Source organism: Corythoichthys intestinalis, chromosome 8 (assembly GCF_030265065.1).
Source record: "Corythoichthys intestinalis isolate RoL2023-P3 chromosome 8, ASM3026506v1, whole genome shotgun sequence".
Taxonomy (NCBI): Eukaryota; Metazoa; Chordata; class Actinopteri; order Syngnathiformes; family Syngnathidae; genus Corythoichthys; species Corythoichthys intestinalis.
Genome location: NC_080402.1, coordinates 17,449,265 through 17,476,726, shown reverse-complemented (window position 1 = coordinate 17,476,726; position 27,462 = coordinate 17,449,265). Strand labels below are relative to the sequence as shown.

At 38.2% G+C, this 27,462-nt stretch overlaps 1 protein-coding gene across 1 annotated transcript in view; it reads left to right on the top strand.

The window, feature by feature from the left end:
• Positions 1-4,068: 4,068 nt before the first annotated feature.
• The window catches only part of LOC130921074 (4-hydroxy-2-oxoglutarate aldolase, mitochondrial-like), a 33,169-nt gene continuing 9,775 nt past the window's right edge, over positions 4,069-27,462 (top strand). The window contains exons 1-5 of the mRNA XM_057844718.1: positions 4,069-4,547; positions 7,226-7,354; positions 7,793-7,920; positions 8,061-8,195; positions 22,300-22,396. Of these exons, the coding sequence (XP_057700701.1) occupies positions 4,316-4,547; positions 7,226-7,354; positions 7,793-7,920; positions 8,061-8,195; positions 22,300-22,396 (721 nt within the window). The 5' untranslated portion in view covers positions 4,069-4,315. The remainder of the gene's footprint in view (positions 4,548-7,225; positions 7,355-7,792; positions 7,921-8,060; positions 8,196-22,299; positions 22,397-27,462) is intronic.

Here is a 27,462-nt window from a genome sequence, read left to right as displayed (position 1 = left end):
TTGAACACAATTTTCTTTAAAAGTGACCCCTCTTTAAAGCAATATATTATTTCTTGGCAGGAGCATATCGATAACCTATACACAGTGTTGTTAATCTTATTTTAAAACTTTATATTTTAGTTAGTTACAAATTACTTCTCCCAAAAAGTAATTGAGTTAGTAACTCAGTAAGAGTAGTTACTCGGCAAAGTACCTGACGTTCTATTTCATGTTCTTCACGTTATTACATGAACCATTCTATAACGTCTTTCACATAACATGTTTTTATCGACTGATTGAACTTTTTCATTAAGAAAAAAAAAAAAAAAAAAGATTCCCCTTTTTACATTATTTTAAATTTCACCTATATGCTGTAAGAGTGTAGTGGTATACAAACTTAACTTTCAAATGCTGTGAGAAAATGGCCCTTTTGTTTTTCCTGTTTTACTGAACCCGCCCCATGTATCTTTGCTCTAGTTGTTTGATTTAAAAAAAATAAAAATAAAAAAAATAAAAAATCACACAAGGTATATGGATACGTCATTCAAGATAAGTTTAGGGCAAGTGACTATTTTTGGTAATAAAAAAAAAATTACATTGTAGCATCTACAAGGGCAACATCCACTTGGTAATGATAATGCATACTGAACAGGAAAACAGTCCATTATTTTCATTTGATTGTACCCACCATTTAAGATGACGTTCACCACGCTAAATGCTAATGCTAGCAAGAACGCGAACGCTATACTAATGCTTAGAGCCACCTAGCGTCGCATTTGCAGCGGCGTCACAACCCCCTTCTCTCCTCCCCGCTCCCGCTCTGCTCCCTCCTTGTCTCTCAGACATCTCTCGTCATTCAACCAAATTGTAGTAACGCACGCCTTCACTTCCTCAGTAACGGTAACCACGTTGCAAAGATGGGAAAAGTAATTTAGATTACTCATTACTGACAAAAATACACCGTTATTAACAACACTGCCTGTACATACAAAGTATCGCGATAGATCATCATATTGATACTAAATTGCTAATTGCATCCCTTCCTATTTACTACTCATGTACTAGTCCTTCTCAAAAAATTAGCATATTGTGATAAAGTTCATTATTTTCTGTAATGTACTGCTAAACATTAGACTTTCATATATTTTAGATTCATTACACACAACTAAAGTAGTTCAAGACTTTTATTGTTTTAATATTGATGATTTGGGCAAAAAAGTCAAGAAAAAACAAAAATCCCTGTCTAAAAAAAAAAAAAAAAAGCATATCATGAAAAGGTAATCTAGAGAAGCTACTAAACTAATCATCTGAATCGACGAATTAACTCAAAACCCTTGCAAAAGATTCCCAGCCTGGTTCATTACTCAAAACCAGAACCATGGGCAAGACTGCCGACCTGACTGCTGTCCAGAAGGCCATCATTGACACCCTCAAGCAAGAGGCTAAGACACAGAAAGAAATTTCTGAGCGAATAGGCGGTTCCCAGAGTGCTGTATCAAGGCACCTCAGTGGGACGTCTGTGGGAAGGAAAAAGTGTGGCAGGAAACGCTGCACAACCAGAAGAGGTGACCGCACCCTGAGAAAGAATGTGGAGAAGGGGCGATTCCAGACCTTGGGGGACCTGCAGAAACCTGGAAATGGGTTACGAGTGCCGCATTTTCCAGGTCAAGCCACTTTTGAACCTGAAACAGTGGCAGAAGCGCCTGACCTGGGCAACAGAGAAGCAGCACTGGACTGTTGCTCAGTGGTCCAAAGTACTTTTTTCAGATGAAAGCAAATTTTGCATGTCATTTGGAAATCAAGGTCCCAGAGGTTGGAGGAAGACTGGGGAGGGGAAAGTTCCAAAATGCCTGACGTCCGGTGTCAAGTACCCACAGTCAGTGATGGTCTGGGGTGCCATGTCAGCTGCTGGTGTTGGTCTACTGTGTTTTATCAAGGGCAGGGTCAATGCAGCTAGCTATCAGGAGATTTTGGAGCACTTCGTGTTTCCATCTGCTGAAAAGCTTTATAGAGATGAAGATTTAATTTTTCACCACGGCCTGGCACCTGCTTACAGTGCCAAAACCACTGCTAAATGGTTTACTGACCATGGCATTACTGTGCTCAATTGGCCTGCCAACTCTCCTGACCTGAACCCCATAGAGAATTTGTGTGATATTGTGAAGAGGGAGTTGAGAGACACCAGACCCAACACTGTGGATGAGCTTAAGGCCGCTATCAAAGCATCCTGGGCCTCCATAACGCCTCAGCAGTGCCACAGGCTGATTGCCTCCATGCCACGCCGCATTGAAGCAGTCATTTCTGCAAAAGGATTCCCGACCAAGTATTGAGTGCATAGCTGATACAGTTAACTGAAGGTTGACTTTTTTTTTGTATTGAAAACACTTTTTGGTATTGGTCGGATGAAATATGCTAATTTTTGGAGACAGGGATTTTTGTTTTTTCTTGACTTTTTTGCCAAAATCATCAGTATTAAAACAATAAAAGGCTTGAACTACTTCAGTTGTGTGTAATGAATCTAAAATATATGAAAGTCTAATGTTTATCAGTACATCACAGAAAATAATGAATTTGATCACAATATGCTAATTTTTTAGAAGGACTAGGATTTTCTCATTTTTGACTTTTCATCTGAATTAAATGTAACTTGTAGCTGTCAATCACTCTGTCCATGCTTGAGAACGTCTTGTTGTGTTGCACGGCCCATGACAAGAAAAATCGAATTATTCTTTTTAATTTTCCGACGTTCACTAGACCAAAAGGCGAGTTTAGACCTTAAAAGCTGTGATGTACACATTTGACCACAAGATGGCCTAATATGTCAGTCACCCTGCTAAAAAATCCAGAATATGCTGGTCAAAACACAACAAATCCAGCAAAAGTATGCTTGATTTGTTGTTGTTTTTAGCACTGGTTTTACTGGTACAAAAATCAGTACATCTTGGATTTCTTAGGTTTAAGGCACATGTAAACCCGATGGGGGCCATGCACTAGATTTCATAAAACCGTACTCAGGTTTATTTCTAAAACAGCAGTGTTAACTTCCAAAATGTAGATGTCTCTCCATCCCAAAAATATTTCCCCCCCATTATTTTTCTTCACATTTTTAATGTTCTAGTTTTTACAAGCCTTTAAGAACATTACAAATTAATTTTTAATGTTCACGCTGTCATGTTTTTCTTTAAAAAAAAAAAAAAAAAAAAAAAAAAAAAAAAAAAAAGGAATAATTTCATGTTATCTGACTTTAAATCGCATGTGGAATTCTCAGGTGGCCGTGTATGGGGCGTCGTTTGTAAAGCAGCACATGTTGAAAATTACATTTTCTCACATTTAGTGCCACACAGTGTTGAAAACGTGGTGTTAAAACATGATCTAGCAACCTAAATATTCATTTTTAAATAAGAAGTTTTGGACCTGAATGTTTAAATCCAGAACTAAAGATTTAATTTAAATCTTAAATTTATATCCTAAATCCTAATTCTGGAAACGGTTGGAACTAAATATTTATCTTAATATGCAAATTCACATGACTGGAGACCGGAAGTAACAAAATAAAAGCTCGAGCAAACAAAATACTCTTTAAATAGTTTCTCCTAAATATGTATTTTACCTATACATTGTTATTATCACAATTACACATGTCCAAGAGCAGACTGCCACCGCTGAGTAGGTTTTATTCATTTTCAAGCAACGTAAACAGACAGTCTGAGCTGCTCCACCAGCTTTTATTTTGTTACTTCCGGTCTCCAGTCATGTGAATTCGCATATTAAATGAAATATTTAGTTCCGACCGTTTCCTGATTTAACATTTAGGATATAAATTTAAGATTTAAATTAAATATTTAGTTCTGGATTTAAACATTGAGGTCCAAAACTCCTATTTCAAAAACATTTAAGTTGCTAAATAATGTTGTATATGTGCAAACAAACAAAAAAAAGTGACTCTAAAAATGTCACACCATTTTGAACACTGTGTGGCGCTAAATCTGAGAAAATGTAATTTTCAGCATGTGCTGCTTTACAAACGGCGCCCCTTAACCGTGGACTTTACCGTGCCACTGGGTGGCGCTAATGCACTATCCAGGTGTGTCTTATGACCCGTCATCCTACTTGTCAAACGAAAAAAGGGGGCAAAAAGTGGACAAGCGTAAGTCACCTAACGACCCCAAAAGCACGAACCGTCGTCAATATTTAACGAGGCGGCTCATACATTAACTGACAAAAAGTCAAATACATTAACAACCAGAAGACGACAAGAGGAACAAATACTACTGTAGTAGTGGAAGCAGCAGCAGTACTAGTGAGTAGTAGTAGTAGTTAGCATTGGGTCGGCGTCATGTTGAGTTTCGGGGCCCGAAGTATCTCGTCTCGCTGGTTGACAAAATCAGGGCTCCTTGGTCGCGGAGGCTCCAGGCAGAGCGGGGCTCGCAGCTGGAGCTCAGCCGGCGTCCGGCTCGACCTGAGCGGCGTGTACCCTCCCATTGCGACCCCCTTCACGGAGCGAGAAGACGTCGACTATGACAAGTTGGAGCACAACCTGCAAAAGTATGCGCAGATTCCCTTCAAAGGTTAGACGATGAGGACATAAACAACGTAACAAGACAACGAATTAATAAATTAAAACACGAACAACTTTGTGTGTAGCCTTTAGCGTAACGTCACTTCCGGCACCATATAAAAGGAAAAAAAAATATATTACTGTATTTGAATCCAAAGATTAAAAAAAATATTTACGATATTTAATCTTTATATATTACTCGGGAAATTTCATATTCATAAATCAAAATTTGAAAACGTAAATCCGAATTTTTTGGGGGGTTGAATTTGAATCATATTTCACATCACTTAATATGATACAAAATGATACATGCAAGTCTACTCTAGAAGCTTATGCAAGATTGTTTAGCTTATAATATATTCCGTTTTCTCTTGAATTATTATTTATTATTATTATTATGTATGTCTTATGATGTTAATATGTTGAGAAAGTTATATTATGTGTGAACTAGTTGCATTGTATTATTGTTTGTTATTTGTATGTTGTGTATTGTAAAAAAAAAGAAGAAAAAAAAGAAATGCTGGTATACAGTACATTCAAACATTTTAACTTGAATTCAAATTATTGTTTGAGCTTTCCTTACTCTCTTAAAAATAAACACAAGCTATGCTCTCTTTTTAGAAATGTTTTTAAGTTTTCGTGTTATTTTCCATGTTACCTTTTTTCTTAAAACAAAACAACAACAACAACAAAACACTTCCAAGCTTGTTCTTATTTGCATCATTTTTTAAATTAAAAAAAACCAACAACAACACCTAAATATAATCTTGCTTAAATCTCATTTTTCTTCATTATTATTTATTCTTTATTTTCAAAACAAAGAAAACAAAGTTTCATTTTTTAAATTACATGTACATTATTTGTACTGTTCACTATATTTTCATTTTTCACTGCGACATTCTCAATGATTAATTTTTGTGTTTTATTCCCATTTTAATTGGTATATCTGTGCTAACTTTTTAAGTGTCTGCCAAGCATTTTGAATTCTCTTGTGTTGAATAGTGCTATATACAGTGGGGAGAACAAGTATTTGATACACTGCCGATTTAGCTGATTTTCCCACGTGCAAGCCATGTAGAGGTCTGTAATTTGTATCATAAGTTCTCTTAAACTGTGAGGGACGGAATCTAATACAAAAATCCAGAAAATCACATTGTATTATTTTTAAATAATAAATTTGTATTTAACTGCATGAAATAAGTGTTTGATACATTACCAACTAGTAAATATTTCGGCTCTTAGTTCTTCTTTAAGAACCCCTCCTGTTCTCCACTCATTACCGGAAGTAACTGCACCTGTTTGAATTTGTTACCTGTATAAAAGACACCTGTTCACATGCTCAAACAAACAAACTCCTACCTCTCCACATTGGCCAAGACCAAAGAGCTGTGTAAGGACATCAGGGATAAAATAATAGACCTGCACAAGGCTGGGATGGGCTACAGAAAAATAAGCAAGCAGCTTGGTGAGAAAGTAACAATTGTTGGAGCGATTATTAGAAAATGGAAGAAGTTCAAGTTGACGGTCAATCTGCCTCGTTCTGGGGCTCCATGCCAGATCTCACCTCGTGGGGCATCACTGATCATGAGGAAGGTGAGGGATCAGCCCAGAACTACACGGCAGGACCTGGTCAACGACCTGAAGAGAGCTGGAACCGCAGTCTCGAAGAAAACCATCGGAAACACATTACGCCATCACGGATTAAAATCCTACAGCGCACGCAAGGTCCCGCTGCTGAAGCCAGTGCATGTCCAGACACGTCTGAAGTTTGCCACTGACCATCTGGATGATCCAGAGGAGCAATGGGAGAAGGTCATGTGGTCGGATGAGACCAAAATTGAACTTTTTGGTCTGAACTCGGCTCGTCGTGTTTGGAGGAAAAAGAAGGATGAGTACAACCCCAAGAACACCATCCCAACGGTGAAACATGGAGGAGGAAACATCATTTTTTGGGGCTGCTTCTCTGCCAAGGGTATACGACTCAATACGACTGCACCGTATTGAGGGGAGGATGGATGGGGCTATGTATCGCCAGATCTTGGCTGACAACCTCCTTCCTTTAGTGAGAGCCCTGAAGATGGGTCGTGGCTGGGTCTTCTAGCATGACAACGACCCAAAGCACACAGCCAAGGCAACTAAAGAGTGGCTCCGTAAGAAGCATCTTAAGGTCCTGGAGTGGCCTAGCCAGTCACCAGATCTGAACCCGATAGAAAATCTATGGAGGGAGCTGAAAGTCCGTGTTGCCCGGCAGCAGCCCCGAAACCTGAAGGCTCTGGTGAAGATCTGCATGGAGGAGTGGGCCAAAATCCCTGCTGCAGTGTGTGCAAACCTTGTCAAGGACTACAGGAAACGTTTGGTATCTGTAATAGAAAACAAAGGCTTCTGTACCAAATATTAAGTTAGATTTTTGTGACGTATCAAATACTTATTTCATGCAATTAAATGCAAATTTATTATTTAAAAATCATACAACGTGATTTTCTGGATTTTTGTATTAGATTCCGTCCCTCACAGTTGAAGAGAACTTATGATACAAATTACATGCTTTGCAAGTGGGAAAACCAGCAAAATCGGCAGTGTATCAAATACTTGTTCTCCCCACTGTAAATAAATTTGCCTTGCCTTGCCTTGCCTTTAAGCTTTTCACACAGCTATGTGTGTTTTGTTGTGTGTGTTGTGTTTGTACAGGTCTGGTGGTGCAGGGCTCCAATGGCGAGTACCCTTACTTGACAGAGGAGGAGCGCGTAGAGGTGGTGAAGACAGTCCGCCGCTCGATGGCCGCCAACAAGCTGCTCATCGCCGGGTCTGGCTGCGAGTGTGCGTCACTCCATGTGTTTGTTGGTGGTGGCATGTAACCAAGTACAAACATTCTTTTTCGAATTTACTTTGAGCAGAAAGTTGTTGTTGTCATGCAAAGTTGTAAAAAGGTTCAAATGTGGTTGATAGGCCTCAAAAATTGCCAAGTGATTGACTTGTTCACCACTCAAAAAGTTTTGTAATATATTTGACTCTTAAACAAAAACAAGTGAACTCAAAAAGTGGGCTGATCTCACATTGTAAATGATTCATTGCTACCCTCTGCTGTCAGATGTACGTAAGTAGAATTGTCACCAAACTTGAAATTCAAAGTAAAGACCCACCTTTACCCCTCTGAATGGAAAAAATACCGAGTATACCATCAGTGGCAGTGCATGAATTTTGAGTTAAAAAGTTACCAAGCGTCAGTACTTTAGTTCTGTTGTTTTTGTTTTTCAGCCACGAGAGCAACGTTGGAGCTAACATCCAAAATGTCAGCAGCGGGTGCAGACGCCGTCCTGGTGGTGACGCCGTGCTTCTACAAAGGCAAGATGGACACCACCGCTCTTGTCCAGCACTTTACAAAGGTTAAACACTAAACGCAGTTGCTTAACCTAATTTTTTTTGTAAGCAAAAATTTGAAGAATGAGTGCGCTTAGGGAATTCAATTGCTTAATAGTGGCAGCAAACTTCACAAAAGAGTATTAAAGTACACTTAACCATGCAGGTTGCTGACAACAGCGAAGTTCCAGTGATTTTGTACAGCGTCCCGGCCAACACAGGCCTGGAGCTGCCTGTGGACGCTGTCGTGCGTCTGGCCCAACATCCAAACATCGCAGGACTCAAAGACAGCGGCGGAGATGTGAGGAGCATTTTTTTAAGCATCAACACAATGTAGACACGTTTCAGAGAGCGTAAAAGATCGAGAGAAAATAGGGAGACAAACAGTGGGGGAGTGGGAAGGAGTACATGAATGAATGAGGGTGAGAAATCAAGTGAGAGAAAAGAGTAGAAGTGGGAGAATGATAATTAATTACCCCACAAATTTAATGAAATGAAAAGCTAAAGATAGATAATACTGAAACAACATATAAAGAAATCAGACAAACTTTAACTTAACCCTTGTATTGCAATATATTGCTTCTGGGTCAAGACTGACCCGCTTTCAAGTTTGAGCAAGTAAAAAGTACAATTGATTTTTGCATACACAAACTTGAAAACAATACGAGGGTTATGAGGCAAAGATGACGTGAACTAAACGTACAGTCTCTGACAAAAGTCTTGTCGCTTATCCATTTTGTAGAAACAATTGCTAATAACTAGAGATGTCCCGATCGATCAGGATCACGTCATTTTCAAAGTATCTGAATCGGCAAAAAAATATCGGCCATGCCTTTTTTTAATATATATTTTTAATTAAAATCGTTTTCTAATTGTATTTAACGTTACAGACATAATATGTTACACTCATCCAGAGTCTTTAGTTTAGGCTTGAGGTAGGGTTATCAAATTTATCCCAATGATGGCGGTAATTAATTTTTAAAAAAATGTATCACGTTAAAATATTTAATGCAATTAATGCATCCGTTGCACGTCCCACTCACGCATTGTCGCGCTCAATTTGTAATGGCGCCGTTTTACCTATATAGAGAGATAAAGGGCAGCGTAAAATGAGTAGAGTGAATTTTGGCAGCCTTTGGAGCCTTTTATTAATAGGCTAAAGCCTTACAATCCCTCTCCTTACGATTAGAAATATCATGGGAAGCAAAGTGGGGAAGCAAGGTAGCAATTGATCTTTTTCTTAACATCTTAAGTTATTTCCCAACGCAGAGAAGATATATCAATTGGTAGCACTACGCACAGTCATGGTTCCACTTCCCATCTTGCATTTGGGTTGAATGGCTGCGGTATCATTTACTGAAAGCTTAAGAAATACACTAGATGGCAATATTTAGTCACAAAATACAAAGTCACAAGTCTATCCGTGGATCCCTCTCACAGAAAGAATGTTAATAATGTAAATGCCATCTTGAGGATTTATTGTCATAATAGACAAATACAGTACTTATGTACTGTATGTTGAATGTATATATTCATCAGAGTTTTATTCATTTTTTTCTTAATGCATTGCCAAAATGTATATGATCGGGAAAAATTATCCGGAATGATTGGAATTGAATCGGGAGCAAAAAAAAGCAATCGTATTGGGAAATATCGGGATCGGCAGATACTCAAACTAAAACGATCGGGATCGGATCAGGAGCAAAAAAACATGATCGGAACAACCCTACTAATAATCTGACTTTTAATTATTCAATTGGTTTCAGAAATGGCTCATATGAAAGGTAATACCTTCCCGAATGATGTTGAATGTACAAAAATATATTTGTTTCACAGAAAAAAGATTTATCATTTAATGAAGATATAAAAGTCAAATTTTGGCAAGACAAAAGATTTGTCGCCTACAGAAAGTAGTGAGAAAATTAAACAAAAAATGTACTTCAAATACAAAAATATGTTACATAACATAAGCAAATTAAGTAGTGGTGCTGTGAGATCCAAATGTAATATTTTGTATGACTTCCATGGGCTTTGGCAAGGATTCATACAATTTATTGATGAAGTCATCAGGAACATCAAAGAAAGTAGTCTCGAAATATCAACAAATCTTAGCTGCCTCTTACATTCCTAACCATAAAAAGGGACAAATTCTGTAGCAGGATGGTGCTCCATCGTGTACTTCAATCTCTACCTCAAAGTTCCTCAAGGCAAAGAAGATCAAGATCCTCCAGGACTGGCCAGCCCAGTCACCAGACATGAACATCATTGAGCATGTCTGGGGTAGGATGAAAGAGGAAGCATGGAAGACGAAACCCAAGAATGTTGATGAACTCTAGGAGGCATGCGAGACTGCTTTCTTTGATGTTCCAAATTACTTCATCAATAAATTGTATGAATCCTTGCCGAAGCCCACGGAAGTCATACAAAATATTAAATTTGGATCTCATAGCACCACTACTTAATTCGCTTATGTTATGTAACATATATTTGTATTTGAAGTACATTTTTTGTTCAATTTTCACACTACTTTCTGTAGGCGACATTATTTTTGTCTTGCCAAAATTTGACCTTCATGTCTTCATTAAATAATTTTTTTTTTCAGAGAAACAAATATATTTTTGTACATTCAACATCATTTAGGAGGGTCTTAGCTTTCATATGAGCCATTTCTGAAACCAATTGAATAATTAAAAGTCAGTTTATTAGCAATTGTTCCTACAAAATGGATAAGCGACAAGACTTTTGTCAAGGACTGTCTAGACCCTACCCACCGACGTCACAAAATCACGTGATCACTGTATTGTTCCGCCCCCATGTCCGTCATTTTGTGTCTGTATTATCAATGGTCTCAATTGATCGAGCAATTTATAATGCATTTCATGGAAGACCCGGTGCTTTCGGATGCCGTAAACTCACTGGATGCGTTGCATAAAAGGCGTTATGTGGAAAAGCTTCAGTTTATCCATTCGCCAGATCCATATTTGATGCCTAAATCGATGTTTTTCGACCCGCTGTCTTCGCCGTATTTGCCTGACATCTGCTAGCTACCCTGATATTTACAACTATCTTGTCCACACAAAATTGGCCTATTCTCACGAAAGTTTGAAAAACTTTAAGAGCTTGGAGGCTTATAAATACTTCGTTGCTGGTTGGGTGAAACAGGTCCTCGTCCACGAAAATTCGGCAGGAATCTATCTTGTGCTTGGAAAGGTGAGTTACGAAATTTTCAATTCAAAATCTTTTGTTCTTGCTAACATCCACTGTCAAGTCTAATGTATTTCATGTCATTTGTCAATGGAGCTAGGGCTTTTAATGTTTATATGGTTTAGCGATAGCACTCTCACTACATACATACGTGTATGTTGTCGGCGATTAGCCTAGCAATGATCTTAATTGTGGTTGTCAGCCCAAAACCCTCTAAATATATATTAAATGCATCTTACCAGATATAAAATGACTACTACACGCCTTCACCATTTTGATTATTAATGTTAACGAGCAGAAAAACACGCCGCAAATAGGAGGAATGTACGTAGCCGTAACAGGTAAACACGATGTGTTGACGGACAATTGGGCGGCACCAGTCAGGAGGACGGAGTTGTGACGTCACGTGGGTAGGGTCTATATGATAACTGGAACCAGGGGCGGATCTAAAAAAATATTGATGAGGGGGCAGGAACTTTTTTTTGTGTGGGGGGAGGGGTATTACATGATGATTAGGGATGGGCATCGAGTATCGATGGGATCCCGGACCCGTTCGAAATTTTTAAATTTCGATTCCAAGTTTCCATGCCCTGACCGCCAACCGGAAAAAAAAGCTGCCGAATACTACGAAGAAGAAGCCACATGAAGACTAGCTCCGTTATGAGCAAATCATATGAACTGGCTAATTTAGCTTAACACAAAAACGTTTTGCTTTGCTTCACATAAACGACAGGAACAGAATACACACACTGAAATCATATCAGACCCTAGTGAAAACGTGCAAACTTACAGATTTCATCAAGGGTTCCCAATGATGTGTAGTGCAGAGGAGGTGTGTAGCATCTGGACACCTCAAGGATTTTTTTTCCAACTAGTGTAATAAGTTCTTTTTACCTTCTGCTTCCAGCCAAGCGCACATAGCAAAACCAAAGAAAAAGTGTCGAGTCTGGAGTTACAATAGTGACATATTGTGGATGGATGAACATATCAGTTTAGAAAGAAATCAAACTTAAAAAGTCAAATTAAGATGAAGGGACAAAACACTCCCTGTCTGACATCTGCAAGATGTCAACAATTACTAACTTGTAGAAATACCACCTAAAACAAACAATGCAACACAATAAATGCCTGATGCACAAGACACTCTAAAACATAGGCAAAGAATATGTGTAAATTTGAGACTCAAGAATAAGCTTTGTGAAAGTGCTCTCCTGAGAAAAGAAACTTCATCATATTCAAGTTCAAAGACTGATATCTGGATGCAACTTAAAAATTGTCTCGTGCGAAATTCATAGCAAAGTTAATTGAAAGTTCATATTAAAATTAATATAAACTATGCAAATTTTTTTACCCTGCCTATTAAAAGAATCTGAATCGGGAATCGTTTGGAACCGGAATCGAAACGTGGAATCGGAACCGTTCAAATTCAAACAATGCCCAACTCTAATGATGATATTATAATCGATTCTTTGGACAGCGATACGGTTTTTTGTGACGATTCGATTTTAAGGGTCTTCGATCTATTTAACACAAGATTATGAAGAAATTTAACACGGTTCCAATTTACCTTAAGCAATAAAAAACATAAGTTTTAATATGTAAGACCATTTTGTTGATAAAACATGAGGTTTTATTCAATAACGAAAAAAAAAAAATTAAAACAGCATATAGAATTTCCAATTATTATGCATTTTAATGAGTTACATTAAATTGTGCTTAACAAATTGATATATTGATCCACATAGATTCGTTTTTACACCCCTCGTCTCAACATATGATAGGTGTGTACACGTAGGCTCGGTTCATACCGCAGGTCTTAATGCACAGTTCCGATTTTTTTTTGGTCATATCTGTTTGTTGTTTTTTTGGCTTGGCTGTTCAGACTGCCTTTGTCCATTGAGCACATTCAAGTATTACGCAACATCAAAACAAATGCAACATTCTAGGGCAGTGGTTCCTAACCTTGCTAAGGGTACTGAACACAACAAGTTTCACATGTGCATACACCGAACTCTTTGGAATTAAATAATAAAGTTTTTTTTTTCAAAACACTCAGGTGACATGAAGTTCCGCTCTGAGACCCCCAATTTGGCTAAATTTCAAAATTGTCCGATATGCATGTGTGATACATCATTGGAAAGCTTAAAATCTCAATTTTCTGGGGGAAGAACAATTGTGGACAGGAGGGCATTTAAAAAAAAAAAAAATTAAACAGCAAAACCCTATCTGGAGGTGAGAGCACGCGAGAACAGAATTACAGACGCCATGACTTTAACGAGATATTATTGCGTACTTACCTTGTTTCGATCCAAAAACTCTGTGTCGCATCATCGCATGTATCACTGAGTGTCAAGACACAGCTGTGAATGGCCACAGCTGGATTTTTGGGGGATTTTATGGGTGAAACATGGTAATATAACAAGGGTCGCAATGCAGAAATCGTAGACATCAAGGGGTGATTGAGATGTTCTTTTTCATATATTTACCCTTTTAAACTTTTTTTTTCAATTTTTCTTTGGTTGGATCAATTATTTATCATCTAACATATTGAGGAAAATGCGACAGTAACAGAAAAAATACAATTTAGCGATAGTTATGAGGTAGATATCCGTGACTTTTTTTACAGAATGCATTTTTTTCATTGTGACGTAATTTGTTTAAAAGTTTAAAATATGCGAGTGAATGATTTTTTAAAGTCCTTTTTTTTTTTTTAAACAAAATATTAGACATCAATTAATGATTCTAAGCTAAAAATGACATTTTGAATAATAAATATAATTACTTACTTTGTTTTCATGGCTGGGTTAAAACAAAAACAGTTGCGCGACGTCTGTAAATGGGGGTTTCCAGGGTAAAATGGGCAAATTAACAATAGGTCGGGGGCTTAAAGCGCCAAGAATCTGCAATGGCAGTATATAGACATATTGTTCGATCAAACACAACAGTTGTTTTAGCTTAAAATACAGCAGTTTCTATTAAAGAAGAGTGCAAGAGCAGAAACTGCTTTTTCAGTCTTGTCTGTGTTTTCCGCCATGGATTAATAGAACGCATGCACCGTATGTGTGTGCGTCGTGTGTGCATGATGTACACACATAGGGCCAGTTTGCCCCGACTCTCGGCCATTTAAGCAATATTGAAATACAGTACTGCTCATTTAGCACACAGAAAGAAAACTGAGCATTCCTAGGCTTGCCCGCCCCATTTATTCATTTTTTTAATGACTGTTGTCAAGCCTGTGTCTTCCTAAAAATCCGAGTTCAAGCTATGCGCTAACGCTAATGTACAGCTCCGTCGCTGCCGTCCTCGGTGCCTGTCGTTCTTTGCTGACGTAATTGCGTCATGAAATCCGATTGGGGAGACTTGACAGTTCAGACCGCAGCCACATTCTGGAAAATTTTGGAAAATCCAGATCGGATTTAAACCAAATACAAAAGTGATCAAGATCGGATTATAAATTGTCGACTTTTATGCGACCTGTCCCGTTCAGACCGTCAAATCAATGCCTCACTTGAGTCGGAAAAACACGAAAAAATTAGATTTGTGCATTAAGACCTGCAGTATTAACTTAGTCTTACTGAATTGAAGTTTGCTAAGAAATCGTTGTAGACTCTACTAAACAGCACAAGTGACATTTACAAACTTCGTTCCATACAATATTTTTTTATTATTTTAAGGATCCTCATTGACACCACTACTTAATTCATGGCAGTAAATGTCAAGTTGACTGGAGTTTTTTCTTTTCATTAGGGTTGTTCTGATCATGTTTTTTTTTTGCTCCCGATCAGATCGTTTTAGTTTGAGTATCTGCCGATCCCGATAATTCTCGATCCGATTGCTTTTTTTTTTTGCTCCCGATTCAATTCCAATCATTCCCGATAAATTTTCCCGATCATGTACATTTTGGCAATGCATTGAGAAAAAAATCGAACGAATATATACATTCAGCATACAGTACAGAAATACTGTATTTGTTTACTATGACAATAAATCCTCAAGATGGCATTTATATTATTAACATTCGTTCTGTGAGAGGGATCCACGGATAGAAAGACTTGTAATTCTTAAAGGATAAATGTGACGTTGTATATTGTGCCTAAATATTGCCATCTAGTGTATTTGTTGAGCTTTCAGTAAATGATACTGTAGCCAATTAACTGTTCTGCCCAAATGCATGATGGGAAGTGCAACCATGACTGTGCGTAGTGGCACCAATTGATATATCTTCTCTGCGTTGGGAAGTAACATAGGGTGTTAAGAAAAAGATCATTTACTACCTTTCTTCCCCACATTGCTTCCCACGATATTTCTAATTGTTGAGAGGAGGATAATAAGTCTTTAGCTGATTACAAAAAAGCTCCAAAGGCTGCCAAAATTCACTCTACTCATTTTACGCTGCCTTTTAGCTCTATATTTGGTAAAACGGCGCCATTATAGATTAAATGCGACAATGCGTGAGTGGGTCGTGCAGCTCATGCGTTAATTGCGTTGAATATTTTAACGTGATTAATTAAAAAAAAATTAACTACCGCCGTTAACGTGATAAATTTGATAGCCCTACTTTAAGCCAAAACTAAAGACTCTGGATGAGTATAAGACATTTTGTCTGTAACGGTAAATACAATTAGAAAACGATTTAATTTAAAAAAATATATATACATATATTAAAAAAAGGCATCCCGATCGATCGGGACATCTTTACTTTTCATTGTTGCTGACTGTGGTGGCAAGTCCTTCTTTTAGGGTGGCAGTTGCTACCCCATGCCACCCCGGTGGATCTGCCCCTGATTAGAACTATTCAAAAGAAAAATAACTAAGAATGAAGCATTAAAATTAAAAAAAAAAAAAAAAAAAAAGTCTCCAATAATGACCAATTCTGAATGGTCACCTGCAGTGCACACATGTACTATACAGTATAGACCGATGTTGTGCCGTCACTTATTATACACAATCTTGTGAATTATGTCAAGTGTAGAAGTTTTACAAATCACAAGTAAAAAGTTAAAAATAGGGAAAAAAACAAGAAGAAAGTAAAAAGAGAAGCGAGCCCTTCGGCAGGCGGGAGGTCAGCCAATGCGTCGTGTTGCGTTTGAGGCTGCGGGGAGGGGGGGTTGCACACTCTGGCTGTGTGGGAAGTGGGAACGGATTTGCGATTTGGGAGGAAGTCGGCGGCGCTGACCTTGTGCTCCTTCGCCCACGCCGCCGCCACTACCGTCTCGCTCGTAGGCGGGAAACGGGCGCCGCAAAAGGTGGGAGGTCGCAAGACAGGTTAGGGAAGGATTTCTCCCACTCTTAAAAAGTCGAATGACAAATCCTGCAACGCAAATAACTTTCTGCATTTTAACATTCTAACTAGTAGAAAATGGCGGGAAAAAAAAGTCAACATCTTTGAGAAACGTACATGGCAACCAGTCACATGGCACCTGATTGACAGTTCGGCGGCTAAAAATACATGCTCAGAAGGTGGAGCTTATTCCCTGCGGAGTTGTTTGATGGTCTCGCTTCTATTGGACAAAAGACAATTAAAAGAAACACGGGCAGTCTATGAATTATTCAATAGCTACCTTTAATGTTGTTTTGAACCGCTTGGGAATGTTGTCATGTGATCCCAGATGTCCAATGAAAGATGTCTATCATCATTGTTGTTTAGCTTGTGACGCCCTCTGCTGACAGTCATCGATACAAACAAACGAGTCCGGCCACAAAGTTCAATCTTCATGTTTGAAAATTTTGTTTTAAATGTGTATATAATAGCGAATTAAATCTATCGAAGGCCCTTGAATCATTAACTACGTTGTAATATTTGCAAATATTTTATCATTGTCCCCCAAAAATTGATATTGTGTGGTCATGACGTTGTTGATTTAATTAGTATTTTTTTTGCAAGGGGTATTGCATTTTCCTCCTTATAATTTTAAATCAGGGGTCCCCGGATACGGCCCGCCTCCATATTTGGTCCGGCCCCTTGAACAAAAAAAAAAAAAAAAAATTCCCCCTGAATAGTATGAATGAATAAATATTATATTATATTATTAATAGTGTTATTATTATTTATTATATTATATTATAATTTATTATTTGGGCTGTCAAACGATTAAAAATTTTAATTGAGTTAATCACAGCTTAAAAATGAATTAATCGTAATAAATCGCAATTCAAACCATCTATAAAATATGCCATATTTTTCTGTAAATTATTGTTGGAAGGGAAAGATAAGCCAGAAGACGGATATATATATTCAACATACAGTACATAAGTACTGTATTTGTTTATTATAACAATAAATCAACTAGATAGCAATAACATTATTAACTGTTAAAGCGATCCATGGATCGAAAGACTTGTAGTTCTTAAAAGATAAATGTTAGTACAAGTTATAGAAATTGTATATTAAAACCCCTCTTAATGTTTTCGTTTTAATAAAATTTGTAAAACTTTCAATCAAAAAATAAACTAGTAGCTCGCCATTGTTGTCAAAAATTACACAATGGTGCTGAAACCCATAAAATCAGTTGCACCCAAGCGCCAGCAGAGGACGACAAAACACCCCAAAACACAAGTAACAAGTGCACATGACACTGTGCTGTCATTTTAATCTGTTTGAGCGGGGCATGTGCGTTAGATGCGTCAAATATTTTAACATGATTAATTAAAAAAAAAAAATTACCGCCTGTTAACGCGATAATTTTGACAGCCCTATATATTATATTACATTGTATTATATTGTTATTATTATTATTATCATTTTTTTAATTTACTTTTGTTCCGTGAAGAATCCAGAAAGGGTTATTTGATTGTGGCTTTCTGAAAAACAATACATTTTTACATTTAGGCACTCCTGCAATCGTCACACCTTTTCTGTTGCAAACTGACCCCCCCCCCCCATCAGAAAAGGGAAAAGTTATGTGGCCCTCACAGGAAAAAGTTTGGGGACCCCTGTTTTAAATGAATAAATAAAATACAGTGGTATGAAAAAGTATCTGAACTTTTTGGAATTTCTCACATTTCTGCATAAAATCACCATCAAATGTGAGCTGATCTTTGTCAAAATCACACAGATGAAAAAACTGTCTGCTTTAACTAAAACCACCTAAACATTTATAGGTTTTCGTATTTAATGAGGATAGTATGCAAACAATGACATAAGGGGGAAAAATAAGTAAGTGAACCATCACATGTAATATTTTGTGGCCTCCCTTTGGCAGCAATGACTTCAATCAGGCACTTCCTGTAGCTGCAAATCGGTCTGGGACATCGATCAGGACTAATCTTGGCCCATTCCTCTCTACAAAACTGCTGTAGTTCAGTCAGATTCCTGGGATGTCTGGCATAAATCGCTGTCTTTAGGTCATGCCACAGCATGTCAATGGGGTTCAAGTCTGGACTTTGACTTGGCCACTCCAGAACGTGTATTTTGTTCTTCTGAATCCATTCTGAAGTTGATTTACTTTTGTGGTTTGGATCATTTTCTTGTTGCAGCAACCATCCTCTTTTTAGGTTCAGCTGTCTGACAGACAGCCTAAGGTTTTCCTGCAAAACATCCTGATAAACGTTTGAATTCATTCTTCCATGAATGATTGCAAGTTGTCCAGGCCCTGAGGTAACAAAACGGCCCCAAATCATGATGCTCCCTCCACCATGCTTCATGGTGGGGATGAGGTGTTGATGTTAGTGAGCTGTTCCATTTTTCCTCCACACATGACGTTGTGTGTTACTCCCACACAATTCAACTTTGGTTTCATCAGTCCACAAAATTTTTTGCCAAAACGTCTGTGGAGTGTCCAAGTGCCTTTTTGAAAACATTAAATGAGCAGCAATGTTTTTCCCATGAACACCGTTCTTGGCCATAGTATTACATATAGTTGATGTGTGCACAAAGATATTAGACTGTGCCAGTGATTTCTGTAAGTCTTTAGCATACACTCTACGGTTCTTTTTAACCCTTCTGAGTATTCTGCGCTGAACTCTTAGTGTCATCTTTGGTGGACGGCCGTTCCATGGGAGAGAAGCAACAGTGCCAAACTCTCTCTTTTTGTAAACAACTCTGACTGTCGATTGATGAACATCCAGACTTTTAGAAATTGTTTGTATCAGTTTCCAGCTTTATACAAATAAAAAATCCTTCATCGCAGGTCTTCAGACATCTCTTGACCAAGCCATGATGCACATCAGACAATGCTTCTCATCAAGACATTTCTTACCTGTTGTATGTTTTATAGTGGGCAGGGCAGCTTTGAACCACTCATCAGTGATTGGGCACACAGCTGACTTAAATTGTTTGGTAAAAATTGGTTTCATATCTCTTTAAGTCTCCTTAGGCAGAGGGTTCACTTTCTTATTTTTTCTCCCTTCTGTCATTGTTTGCATGCTATCCTCATTAAAATATGAAAACCTATAAATGTTTGAGTGGTTTTAGTTAAGGCAGACAGTGTATTTTCATCTGTGAGATTTTGATAAAGATCAGCTCACATTTGATGTTCATTTTATGCAAATTCCAAAAGGTTCAGATACATTTTCATACCAATGTATGCATAAATTCATAAGAAGACTGTGTTTCCCATGAGGACCAGGGCACACCCGCACAGTGTCGTAAAATCCTGATATCCCTGTCGCCTGCAGAAGTATTAAATGACATTTCTATTTCCAGCAGCTGTGTGAAGGATGAATAATAGGTAATGAATCCAGTTGTGGCTAAACAATAGCCAGGCATGAAAATCTCTCACCTTTCGGCGAAATTCGCCGTTTTGAAGCCAAAAAGGGCGACCTACATGAATTGCGTAGATCCGAGGAGAAATTCTTTTTGGGAGGAGGAGGAGGGGGGGTCGGGAGGTTTTATTTAATTATTATTATTATTATCATCATGTGATTAACTTAGTACGTAAACTGAGCACTTAAGAGCACAGTCAGCAAATCCTTCTAGATGCTTCGCTGACGAGAACCAATCATCGGCCCAAGCTGCGTTCCATTATTCCAAACGCGCACACTCCTTACTGTACATGGAGTGCTCGGAGAGCCTTTCGTTGCATTGCAAAGCTGCGAAAACAAAAAGCAGGCCTTATCCACACCGGGGCAGACCAGAGCGCAGCATACACACTTGCCTGTATTTGCCAGCAGATTGAAGTTTGTGAGTAATGGTTTCAATCGTTTTCACATTTTGCGATATAAAAAAAGTTACTGCCATTCGTTGCAGCTTGCGTTGAACACTGCCAGAGCTAGCTAAATCTCCAATGAAAAAAAATAGCTCCCGTTAAATTGTCGTCAAGCGTGTGTATTTAGCGGTAATACAAACGAAGAAACACACTGTTGAGTCAAATTAAGCGGCATGCTCTCGGATGGAGGGGGCGCCTCACATCGCTCCCGTCGTCCGCCGGAGACGCGTTATTTTCGGCTTGGATTTGAGCTGACGGCCGGTGTCGGCCCGACGAGTGGTGGGAATGAGTCCTGCTTCTTAAAGCTTTTCAGAAATACAGGGATCCCTCGTTTTTCGTGGTTAATGGGGACCAGAACCCGTCGCAATAAATGAAAACCGCGAAGTAGCGCCCCCCCCCCCATTTTTTTGTGCGTGTTCAATGCATTTATTCAGATTGGAAAAAAGATACATATATATGACATGTTTTTTCACTTTTTTCACCAAAGTATCATTTATGAATGGTTTTCAAGCACTTCAAAATGTAACAAATATGATAAGTTTTAAACATGTTACTGCCCCACCGAATTATTTTAAAACAAGAATAAAGTAGTAAGAAAATGCTTGGCTTTATTAAATGCTTCATAGTGAGTCTACTCAAACCCTCTCAGGCTTTGGTAAACGGTGATTGACACATGTGCAAAGTTTTTCTTTTTATATATATATTTTTGTTTGAAGCAACTTCTTTGATTGAATAATAAAGACACAAATGTCCTAGCCAAAATGTGGCCCAAATGCAAAACAACATTACTTCAATGGAAAAATTTGTTTCAATCAAGAAAAATAGTTTTCAAATGCTTTTTTTGTCTCAAATTTATTTTTGCAATCAAAAACCATTTTTTTTATTGAAGTGACTTTTTGGAGATTAAAAGTATATACTGTATTTTGATTGAAGCAACTTTGTTTTTGATAGAAGTAACTTTGTTTTTTGATTGAATAATACAAACACAAATCGTTATTGAGAAAGAAAGAAATTAAGAAAGCTTTAAAACTAAAAGCCACCGGGGAGTCTGTTTTTTAAAATATTTATATTTCATTACATAGACATGCGTCGTCGGGAAGGGAGATTGAGGGATAAAAAAATGAGTTAGATGAGGCTGCTAAAGGCAGTGGATACCTCATCAGCTGGGTGAATAGCAGACCTGGTAAGAACAAGTTTGCAAGGATAGTCGGGTATTAAATACAATTATAAACACAATTACAATGTTATTTTTCTATAAGATTTTTATGTCATTGCTTTATTAATCATTAGGTGCTAGAGTTGTTAAGTATGGATAATAATGAAATAATAGTTTTAAGAACACCCGCCCCTCCACCGGTCTCTGCACGGCCCTGCTGAAACACAGTGTGGGTCGACAGAGCTCAATATTTTGTTGGGGTGTACAGTGTACTGGAACATATTTCCTCCACACCCTTCTCACCTTTTTAACCCCTGACCCATTTTCATGCCTGAATAGCATATGACTGTTAGCAACTGTGTGGCTAAAACCACCCCACTCGAACTTGTCAACGTTGACAAGTTCAGTTGAGCAGGGGGCGTCATGCTAGCAAGTGAAAGCTGGGCCAATGTTTATTCTTGAGTATCCTGGTAGCCTCCCTTTTTTCCCTTCTTCGGACAAAACTTTTTTGTGTCTTTTGTTGCTCTGCCATCTTTGCAGACTTCGCGTGAAAGCATTCGCATTGACTTCCGTCTTTATAATTAATGGGAAAAGGGAGAAGTGACGTATGCTGTAAAGGAATCAGCACATTTTTTTGTGTGTGTCAGGGTTCCTGCCACCCTCCTCAAAGTTAATTAGTGCTAGTGAAAGCCATACAGTCCCCCTTAGGATATAAAAGTGGTCTCACTCAACCAGTTGTCAGTTGACATGTCACAAACGTAATGAAAATATTTTATGAAGGTTGAAAAGTTACCTGGTGTTGCTTTATCAAAAAAAATAAAAGTAAAATATTTGGGTTAGTTTGGTTTGTAAAATAGTCATTATGTGTCTTTATTTATAATGCAAAAATTCCCACGCAGATCACCAGGATAGGCCTGATGGTCCACAAAACCAAAGATCTGGACTTCCAAGTTCTGGCAGGCTCTGCCGGCTTTCTTATGGCTGCCTACTGTGTCGGTAAGTCACTATAAGCTAATGTAGCAGTTAGCTGCACGCAGCTAGCCTTGTTAGCACCGCCGGCTCCATTTGTCAACCAGAATTCAAATGTTAGTAGAAGCTAGGGGTGTGACAAAATATCAAAATGGTGATATATCGTGATACTTTGTATCCCAAAGGATTTTCGATATGCTCCTGCAAGAATCGAGATATCATTTTAAAAAAGTTTCAATGTCTAAAAAAGAAGGAAAAAAAGGAACCAACAAGTTGCTACCATAATAGTGTCTCAGTTAACTCTAAGGCTGCCTTGACGGTGCTCGACACCCAATCCATTTAGACTGGGATCGTTCGTTCATTCGAAACCAGAGCATTCACAGTCATTCTGTCAGATTTTCAGGGCATTTACAGGCAGTGCTGTTAATAACTGTGTTAGAATATAACGGCGTTGCTAACAGCATAATTTTTTTCAGTAGTGAGTAATTTAATTAATTACTTTTCTCATCTTGGAAACACTGTTACTGAGGATGGAAAGGCGTGCGTTATTTTGCGTTGCTATATTGGTTGAAAGACGCGATAAAAGTCTGAGGGAGACGGACTCACCGAGACGACAGCAGAGCAGGATTGGGGAGGAGGCAAAAAAGTTGTCACGCCGAGCAAACGCGATGCTAGGTGGCTCCAATAATACCTGACTGTAGCCGATAGCCTACAAACTACGCCCACATGATATAGTAGATATGGTAGACATGGTAGATACAGTGGGGCCTCCAGAAATTTTTCATAAGGGTGGCCAGATGGGGCCACTTAAAATCTTGGGGTGGCCAAAACTAAAAGCCACAATTTCAGGTTTTCATTATATTATTTGCAGTAAAAAGGTCAGGGGAAAACTATCAGAAAGACTTAAGGACACAGCTACTGATATACTTTGGTGTATTGTGTAATATTTGATGTTACTAATGATTTAATGTGCATAGTCCATAACTGTCCATTCAACATTTTGAGTTCCACAACAATTCTGTTTTATTGTGTTATGTATATATTAGGCATAAGGTGTACATTTAACTAGGGCTGTCAAACGAGTAAAATTTTTAATCGAGTTAATCACAGCTTAAAAATTAATTAATCGTAATTAATCGCAATTCAAACCATCTCTAAAATACGCCATATTTTTCTGTAAATTATTGTTGGAATGGAAAGATAAGACAGAAGACGGATATATACATTCAACATACTGTATATAAGTACTGTATTTGTTTATTATAACAATAAATCCACAAGATGGCATTAAATCCACAAGATGGCATTAACTTTATTAACATTCTTTCTGTGAAAGGGATCCACGGATAGAAAGTCTTGTAACTCTTAAAGGATAAATGTGAATGTTTATATTAAGACTAAATATTGCCATCTAGTGTATTTGTTGAGCTTTCAGTAAATGATACTGTAGCGACTTAACTGTTCTGCCCAAATGCATGATGGGAAGTGGTGCAACCATGACTGTGTGTGGTGGCTGCAAATGCTGCGTTGGGTACACTACAAGGTGTTAAGAAAAAGATCAACTCCTTTCATTCTTACCACAATATTTATAGTTGCTGTGGGAAAGAAGACAAAGCTTTTGCCAATTAAAAGCACGGCCCCAATGAATGCTTGTATCTACTCCACTCTGCCTCTTATCTCTGTATATAAGTAAAACGGCGCCATTGTAGGCTGTTTGCGACAATGTGTGAATGAGTCGAATGCGGTAATTGCGATGAATTTTTTCACGTGATTAATTAGAAAAAAATAATTAGCGCTCGTTAACGTGATAAATTTGACAGCCCTACATTTAACAAAAGAAAATAAATGCCTTCATCTGGGAAGAAATGTATAACTGATGCTACAACAATCTAACAATATACTGGCAAGCGGGGTGGCCAGTGGGGTGGCCAACCAATTTATAGGGGTGGTCGTGGCCACCCCCTGGTGGCGCCACTGGGTAGATATCACATATACATTGAACTAGATGCGAAATGACAGACACGGGGGCGTTAGCAACATGTACAGTATAGGAACTAGATGCGTTAGTAAACAGCCGCCATCTTAAAGCAGTAGACTTCTTAGGAAGGCTCTGTTGTAGAGAACCTTCCTAGCGAACCTAAGTAACTTTTTATCTAAAATACTCCTAAATTGGCAAAATCTTGACTTCAATCTATCTTTAAAAGCATAAAACATCTTTTAAACTTCCACATGTCAAACGTAGACAGAAGGGAACTAATTCAATAACGGGAGCAATTTTAACAATTTTTAACGGTTGATTCAGGGTAAAGGGTAAATTAGGGTAAACAATTGGGCTAGGGCCAATTGTCCCAAAAACCCTTTACACTTCACATAGTGTGACCTAAGATTTTTTTTTTTTTTTTTTTTTTTTTTTTTGAGGGGAAAAAAAACAAAACATGAAAATTATCACCAGTTACTTTGCCAAGTAATTAATTACTCTTACATTCAGGTAACTGAGTTACTAACGCAATTACTTTTTGGGAGAAGTAATTTGTAACCATAATTAATTACTTTTTTAAAGTAAGATTAACAACACTGTTCACAACATTAAATGACTTCCAAGCATAGCAAAGGTTACTATCTAGTTATCAAAATATCTGCAAAGCCCTGTGTCTAGTTAAGTTTAGGCTGAAGAATTGGGCTAGGGCCAATTGTCCCCAAAAAACCTTTAAACTTCCCCCAGTGTGACCTATATATATATATATATATTTTTTTTTTTTAAAGAAAAAAAAAACATGAAAAGTAACACCCAGTTACTTTGCCAAGTAACTAATTACTCTTACATTCAGGTTACTGAGTTACTTACGCAATTACTTTTTGGGAGAAGTAATTTGTAACTAATAATTTTTAAAAGTAAGATTTACAACACTGTTTACAGGTCACTTGCCGTTCATTTTAGGGCATTTCCAGGTCATTTCCTGTTGAGTTTGAGTCACTGCCTATTCATTTGGGTGATTCCCAGGTCACTTCCTGTTCTGTAACACAAAGTGAACAGGAAGTGACCCATAAAATACCCCAAAATCAACAGGAAGTAACTGAAAATCAACAGGTAAATGACTTTAAATGGCCCAAAATTACCTCATTGACCTGGCATTGGCTGCTACTGACGGCCATAGACGTTCGATCTGTTTGAAGTGGGAGGGATGGCAGCGAATGAACGTATGTTGTGAACGTATGTTCATTCGCTGCCACCCTCCCAGTTCAAATGGATTGGACGTCTACTAATGATAAACTCATTCCAATTCACTGCAGAAGCTTGTTTTTCTGTTTATTAGTTATTTTTTAGACTATCCTAGAATGATTTCCTGACCAATGTATCGATAATCGTTGTATCGCCAAATCATCGTGAGCTTCGTATCGCAAACCGTATCGTATCGTGAGGTACCAAGAGGTTCCCACTCTTAGTAGAAACCCAATCCATTTGTTTGTTTCAAAAGTTTAAGCCTTTTGATCTGTTTCCTTCTTTTGCAACAAAATGTGGGGAAATTCCAGCTTATACCCGGAGACGATTTGGCCCTGACTTCAGTTGCTTTTATCAAATAGTTCAAACAGGTGTCAACTTTTCACTCAGGAAGTGTGCGAGCGCTTACCAGACACAATTTGCAAGTTGGGACCTTTTTGATGTGCAAGGTGTTATGACAGTTGCTTCAGTATAATTAAGTGTGGCTCCACGTTTAACACAATGGTAAAAATATATCTAACAAATTAACAATAGCACACCGTCTACTGCTTGTTTTTAAGCTGCCACTTTTCACTTAGATTTTTTTTTTTTCTCACCTAGCTAAGAACAGAGCTCTCAATTTATAAAAATTGTTTGTGCAGTGGAGACAGAACTACAGCTATGGATTATTTTAGTAGTCGATTAATCGATGAACTAGTTATTTTGAATAATCGAGTAATTGGATAAGGAACATAAAAAATTAAAATACCTGAGCTGAGCCTCAAACAGTATAAAATAAATAAATAAATAAATGAGGTAGAGCTGTCCCGATCCGATATTTGGAACGGATCGAACGCCGATATCGGCAAAAAAAATGCGCATCGGTATCGGATCGGCCGACACAGAAAAATTCCGATCCACTTTTTTAAAAATTCCAGTCCTGGTTTTCCAGCGCACCGATTTACATAATCCATTCCAGTTTTTGCTTCGGTTTCCCTAAAATCCGGTCCGTATTTTACGGCACACCTTCAACACACTACATTACCGTCTCCTAATTTACCGAGAGACTTCACCGGTAAAAATGTCAGCTGTGTGGGATCATTTCACCTTAAAGGTTGACAAAGACGCAGAGTGCAACATATGCCACAATAGAGTCAAGCGTGGTGGTATAAAGCTGTAAGAAGTTTTAATACAACCAACCTAATCAAGCATTTGGCGAAATACCACCGCAAACAATGTGAGGCGTATGTTAAGAAAACCGAAGACAAAAAGAAAGGTCCTACGCAACTAACACTGGCAGAAACTTTTGCTATGCTAAACTGGCACTCAACAGTCCCAAAGCCCAGGGAATAACAAGAGTAATTGCCAAAGAATTCATTCTGGATGACGAGCCATTATCTCTCGTGAGTAAAGACGCACCATCCAACACTTAGAACCACGGTACAACATGCCCAGCCGTCATTACATCCTTGAGCGATTCGGCCGTGGAAGATTCGAGAACAAGTCACAAACATCTAAATTCCGATTATTGAAATATGTCGAGTAAAGCGGAACTAATACACAGCGCGGTCTTCGGGACGCAATGAGAAACGGACCGCATTGCGTCCCGAGAGTAAACATCATGCTTGTCATGGAGCCGGGTAATGCCAATGCTCAACTCACGGCTTTAGCTCAACTCATGCCGCTGGATAAAAAAAACAAGAATACCTGAATGCTGCTGACAGCCGCTACAAACTACGTCAACATCGTTTTACTGTAAATAATAGATATCATATGTATATAGAACTAGATGCAACATGACATACTCGACGGCGTTGGCAACATTGAAGTATGGAAAACTAGATGCGTTAGTAAACGGCCGCCATCTTAAAGCAGGAGACTTCCCTAGTAGGCT